At 41.5% G+C, this 6,897-nt stretch overlaps 1 protein-coding gene across 3 annotated transcripts in view; it reads left to right on the forward strand.

The window, feature by feature from the left end:
- Positions 1–6,897, forward strand: part of PBX3 (PBX homeobox 3) — a 225,339-nt gene that overhangs the window by 212,804 nt on the left and 5,638 nt on the right. For all 3 annotated transcript variants that reach the window (XM_061433522.1, XM_061433521.1, XM_061433523.1), the window contains one exon: positions 5,685–5,850. In XM_061433522.1, coding sequence (XP_061289506.1) covers positions 5,685–5,850 — 166 coding nt within the window. The remainder of the gene's footprint in view (positions 1–5,684; positions 5,851–6,897) is intronic.

The raw sequence follows: 6,897 nt of genomic DNA on the forward strand, positions 1-6,897 counted from the left end.
CACATTAAATCTATAGATTGTTTGGGTAGTTTGGCCATTTTAACAATATTAATTCTTCCAATCCAAGAGCATGGAATATCTTTCCATCTTTGAGTCATCCTCAGTTTCTTTTATTAATGTTTGTGGTTCTTAGCATATAAATCTTTTACCTCCTTTGTCAGGTTTACTCCTAAATATTTTTTGATGTGATTTAAAAGGGATTGTTTGTTTACAGTCCATTTCTAGTGTTTCCTTTTTAGTGTATGATATGACCAACAAAGGCTTAATTTCCAAAATATACAAACAGCTCATACAACTCATAACCAAAAAAACAAACAACCCAATAAAAAAATGGGCAAAAGACCTAAACAGACATTTCTCCAAAGAAGACATACAGATGGCCAATAGGCACATGAAAGGAGGCTCATTGTTTCTAATTATTAGAGACATGCCAATCAAAACTATAAAGAGATACCACCTCACACTGCTCAGAATGACCATGATTAAAAAGCTTATAAATAACAGATGTTGGAGAAGGTGTGGAAAAAAGAGAATCCTCTTACACCATTGGTGGGAATGTAAATTAGTGTAGCCACTATGGAAAACAGTATTGAGGTTCCTCAAAAAACTAAAAATAGAGTTACCATATGACCTAGCAATCCGTTTTCTAGGCATATACCCAGACAAAGCTGTAATTCAAAAAGATACATGCACCCTTAGGTTTATGGCCTCACTATTTACAATAGCTAAGACATGGAAACAAACTAGATGTCCATCAACAGATGAATGGATAAAGAAGATGTGGTGTGTGTGGTGGTGCACAGATTGAAATATTACTCAGCTATAAGAAAGAATGAAATAATGCCATATGCAGGAACATGGATGGGTCTAGAGATAATCATACTAAGCGAAGTAAGTCAAAGACAAATACCATATGATATCACTTATATGTGGAGTCTAAAATATGACACAGATGAACATATCTAAGAAACAGAAACATGCTCAGAGATGAAGAGAACAGACTTGTGGTCGTCAAGGGGGAGGAAGGCTTGGGGGAAGAAGGATTGAGAGTTTGGGTTTAGAAGATGCAAACTAGTATATATAAACAAGGTCCTGCTGTATAGTACAGGGAAGTATATTCAGTATTCTGTGATAAACCATCATAGAAATGAATATGAACAAATATATATGTGGCTTCCCAGGTGGCGCGAGTGGTAAAGAACCCGCCTGCCAGTGCAGCTGGACATAAGAGACTCCAGTTCAATCCCTCAGTCGGGAAGATCCCCTGGAGGAGGGCACAGCAACCCACTCCAGTATTCTTGCCTGGAGAATCCCATGGACAGAGGAGCCTGGTGGGCTACAGTCCATGGGTCGCAGAGTTGGACACGACTGAAGCAACTTAGTACACACACAAATGTATAACTGAATCACTTTGCTGTTCAGCAGAAATTAACACTAAACCAACTGTACTTAGATAAAACATTTTTTAAAAAGGAAAACATTGTACTTTTTAAAGGCAGTTGGCAGTCTGCAAGTGAATAGAGTCGGGGGAATGCATGGCTATAGTAAATGAGAGGGAACAGAAGCTTTTCCAGTCACTTGTTGGCCTTGCAAAAGGGCTCCAGAAAATAAACACTCTGAAAAATGCTCACTACTCATTCCCCTGATTGCCAAAGGCATTCAGCCTGGGAGCTGGTAGTGATGAACATCAGTAGGAGGAGGAGAGTACTTGTGTTTTTATTCTCATATTTAATTGATCTTAAAATTCTTGCCCAGCCCTTTACCTTCTGCACAGTCCAGAGTCATGAATCCTTGATATGTGGCTCAAAAGAGAAGCATGGGACAAAATATTCCTTTTCTCTTCACCAATTTCCTGCCCATGTTTCTATTCTGGGACCAATGTACAGACCATTGGTCAAAGACAGAGTAAGCTCTGCTCTCCTTCCAGCATGTGTGTACAGCCTGACTCCATTGTGAGCCCTGTGTAGGAGGGGCCTGCATGTGCTCTGTAGCTTTTGGTGCTTCCTACTGGCTGACTTTTGCAACTAATTGTATCCATCTGTTTTTAAAAGGTGAAAAAGAACTCCTGAATTTAGGTGTCTTTAAAAGGTGAAAAAAAAACTCCTGAATTTAGGTGTTGATTTCTACATTAATTACACTGATCCCAGTTGCAGCAGTGTGGTCTTAATAGCTGATAGCTGCAATACCCAAATCTGTGATATCAGAATGTGACGTGCATATTTTAATTTGAGAAATAGTTTAACATTTCTAGATATTCATTTAGATGTGGTTATGCAGGTTAAACATAACGTATGATCACTGCTTCTTTCATTGCTTCCAATTAAACCTTGCTTGTTAGTTTAACCTCTAGGTAATCCCATCAAACAATTGATGTCAAGGAAACACTGCCCACAGTAGCTTCGGATGAGTGGCCATTAATTTTAATTGCCTTGATATTAAAGATTAAGAAGTATTGGGACTAGCAGAATAGAAATGATCTGATGTCAAGCAAATCCACTTGCTAAAGCTTCCCCAGGCTGCTGGTGATATTAAAATTTTACTATGAGAATTAAATAAACCTTTATTAGTGATGACTGTTGTTTGATTGGTCCAGGGGTATGCATAAACACAGGATTCTTACATATCTGGAGATGAGACCTTCAATGGTATGGAGATTCCTCAATTATGAAACTGTTAATAAAGCTGTAATCTGATTTTCCTGGCTAGGTTTCATTAATGTATTATAGCTTCTCTGATTGTCAAGGTAATATTAACTACAAAGTATGGAATCCAACAGAGAATTGTTTAGAAGAAGAGAATTCTAAAATGGGCCTTTGTTGCTAAATTCAGAGTTGGGGAATTTTCATTAATTATGCTTAAGAAATGCCAAATTCCCTCTCAGCCAGGAATATCTCCCTTTCCACTATATATTCAATATTTAACTCTTTCAAAGGCCTGACAGTCTTAATCAGACAAGCTAGAGTGATGTTGTATATTGAAGGGAGTTTTTGTATGGCAGCTCTCTAGGTCTGCCTTCTGAGCTGAGGACGTGCTTGTGAAAGGTAGGGTAGGCTTGTGAAAGTAAGGGCTATGAGAACTTGCTTTAACAAGCATAACCAGAACAAATACCACCAGAGTTGTTTTCAGTCTTAATTCAGAACCTTTATTTTTAGAGACATAATTCTGGTATGGGAATGAATCTCATAGTCACTGAGGCCGCCTTCTCCTGGTGCAAAAATCCCTCCCAGAACATCTGCGTCCATCCTCCTGGAGGCCTGGGCCCCAGGTTAGCATCACGTCAGCCCTCTCCCTCTCCCCTGGCCTACACTGTGAGTCAGTGGCCAAATTCTGCCTATTTGTCTTCCCTGACCTCTGCCCTTTCCACAGCTCCTGTTCCGCCTCATCACCTGTGTACCTACCTACCTAACTCTGCCACCCAGTTGCATGCCCTACACTATTGTGCCAAGCACCTGCCCCAAGCATACGGGGCTGAAAGAAGGCAGAGTGGAGTTGGGTCCCTCAGGTCTGTTTGAGAGCCTAATATTGTGACAGCCTAGATACTGGAACTAAGGCCCGTACGTGGAATTGGAAGGGAACCAGATCTTAGTTCTGAGTAAAGAACTGTGTATCCATTGGAGCTGCCTACAGTGGAATCAGATTCGAAGTGAGTACCATGTCGCTGGTGGTGGAGATGCCATGACACAAATAGAAAATAGAGAAGGAGGTGCAGGTTTAAAGAACACCCAAGTTCCATTTGAGATCTGTTGAGCTGCAGGTTGTGGCAGAACATTTATAAGAAAATGTCTTAAAAATCAAGAACTGAAATTCTTCATAGAAGTTAGGGATAGAGGTGGAAGTCTGGTTCACAGAGACCATAGTTAGAATTGTTAATAGAGATAAGATTGCTTAAGGAGAAAGAAGAGAGCTAAGAGCTTGAGTCTTGGAGAAAGTGTGTATGTGCACACACACACACACACACCATAGTGTATCAGGGAAGGAGAAGCAGAAGCATAATGTCACAGGTGATAATTACAAGTGTCAGATGCTGCTGAGTGGCAAAACAAGTTGAGAGAGAGAAGGTCATTAGATTTGGAACAGGTGTGAGGCCTGTGTGATGACAATCAACCACCTAGCCCTTGAGATTGTTAAGATGCTACTTGAGAAAATGTGTGCAAAAGGCTATGTGTAATGCTTGGTGCAAAGGAGATGCTTGTTAAATAGTTACTATTACCACCACTGTTTGAAGAAAAGAAGGGACACAAAATCCTTCCTTGCTGGTGAGGGAGACGACAGTGGAACAGAAATGGCTAGGAAGCCCTGAACTGCAGCATATTTGCTTCCCGACGAGTTTTGGCTTGTTTCTGTCTGAACCTGCACTCATGGTAACTGCACAGGTCTTCAGCGAATGTGCTGGCGTGTGTGCACGCACATATGTGTGCACAGTGACCCCCCAGGATGGGACTGCATGCAGGCAGCAGCAGGCCAACATTGTCTTCCTCGTGTGGCTCCCTTGCCAGGGCTCTCTAGCTTTCCCTGGAAGGATGAGCACCATGGTTTGAAGAATGAGAGGTCTATTTCCAAAGCAATTAAAGGCTTGGCAGAGATGGTCAACCAGCATGCCCACTGGTATAAATTGGGTTGGAGGGCTCATATCACTCACTCCTTATCCTTTTCTCAGAGTCCCTAAATAACTATTCAGGATGAAACTGTGACCCACTCCGCCTGATACCACTGCAGCATGCTCTTTTGAAAGATGATTAAGAAATTATTAAGAAGTATTTTTAAACTGTTACTTTAACAAGAGAGAGGTCAGAGCCTTTTACACAGCAAAGTGGGTACCTATTCATACATTGCTGTGTGGGTTTTAGCTTCTTCTTTATATAGCTCAGCTCCCAGGTGCCTGAACACTCATTGTAACTATAAGCAGTGCATCTTGGGCTGAAGTTTTGTTGTCAGTGAAGTGTGATGAAATCTGCCTGTTGCCAAGTTCCTCCTAAGAAATCTCTTCCATTTGTGCTGGTTGACATCATAAGTAGTTTGCAAAAGAAAGAAGTATATTCCACCTGATGAAATCAGCTGCTGATTCTGTATTTGCATTTGACCTTATTGAATTGCTTGAGTTTTCACGTTGTGACCTTCTCACATGTTAACTGGCAGAACTTGAGCAGCCATCTTGGCAGACGTACAGTATCTTCTAAGGCAGGAGACAAAGGGGTTTTTCATCCATTATTAATTGATGTTACTCTTTTCAGCAGACCAAACATGATTCTACTGTACAGCTGCCAAAATTGTTCCAGACCCCAAAAGAACAAGTCATTCTTTCACAAGTGTTTCTTATTATTTACCTAACTTAACAAACGTTTCCTTTCGTTTTTCAGCTCCTTTGGGGATGGGGGGAGGACTAATCATTTATATATGAATTGGTATACACCAACTGAATATTTTTGATATATTTAAATATTTTTATTTACCATTTTAGTAACTCCAAGAAATTGTCTTATTCCAAGAGTGTTGAGAGGTTTGCCAAAAGAGTGAGTGAGCCTCAGCACCATTCTTCTTTATCCCCGAGATGTGATCACAGGCTAGAATCAAGTGTCTCCCAAGGTCTCCCCCGGGGGTCCTACAGTTAGTATTGGAAATTTGATTTTTGTTTGTTTCCTCCTTTGACTCTCGCTTCCCCTTACTCACGTCCTTGTGATTTATAGGTGTCCAACTGGTTTGGCAACAAACGAATCAGGTACAAGAAGAATATTGGCAAGTTTCAGGAAGAAGCCAACCTCTATGCTGCAAAGACAGCCGTGACAGCCGCGCACGCAGTGGCCGCAGCCGTGCAGAACAACCAGACCAACTCGCCCACCACGCCGAATTCTGGTGCGTATGGGTGCTCACTCCCTCCTCGGCTCAGGAAGCCCGAGGCCACACATCCCCACCTCATGGGCCAGGACACAAGAACCATACTGAGGATACAGTGGACTCATAAAGATTTCTATTAAAATACAGGCTTCTTCCTCGAATCAGTGAATGAGTGGTTGACCAGAGGGCCTGTAAACCCACTGTTCATAGTGAGTGCCACTCACTACCAGGAGAACCTGGAACTTACACACTTAGAAGTGGTTTTTAATTCAGCAGTGAGGCCCAGTGCTATCCCTAATGATTATTTTAACTATATTGTTCCATGTGCCATTTTAAAATCCGTAGTGGTCTGTCAAAGAACGAGTGAAATAGCAGAAGTGGGAGATTGACCTATTGCTGTGAGTAATGAGACTGGAATGCTGGGGTTAGTACCACAGTGCTTTCTCCCTGATGTGGCTGCAGACTCAAGTCTGCGGTCCTTCCTCAGTACCTGTGCTGACTTGGTAGGCTCAGCACGTGGTTAGCTGATCAGGACATGGTTAGCTGTGAGAGATGTGGTAGTTAGTACATGGATGCAGTATCTTGGCTCCTTATACAATACATTTTGGCCAAATTTTTTGTGGCATGTTTGATGGAATTGGAGACGTTAAAATTACAGGGAACTTGAGTAGCAACGAAAGATGTGCAGCTAGCCCAAACAGATGGGCTTGAGAAGCAATTCAAGGGGCTTTTCTAAGGAGATAATTTAAATATAATCTTTAAAAATTCAGAAAGGGAGGGTTTTTTGTTTGTTTTGATGTCTTCTTTTTCCCTCCATCCCACCTCAACCCCCCCCCCAGGTTCTTTTTAATGGAACGTGGAAACTGATGAAAGTTAGGCAGAGTGAATGGCTAAGAAAGAGCTTCAGGGACTTTCTGGAGGGCTAGTGGTTAAGACTAAGGGGCATGGGTCAATCCCTGGTTGGGGAACTAAGATCCCACATGCTGCTTGGCATGGCCAAGTAAATAATAAATACCTTTTTAAAATAAAAATAAATAATAAAAAGTCTGGAGGAATTTTTTTTTA

Source organism: Bos javanicus, chromosome 11, assembly GCF_032452875.1.
Source record: "Bos javanicus breed banteng chromosome 11, ARS-OSU_banteng_1.0, whole genome shotgun sequence".
NCBI lineage: Eukaryota > Metazoa > Chordata > Mammalia > Artiodactyla > Bovidae > Bos > Bos javanicus.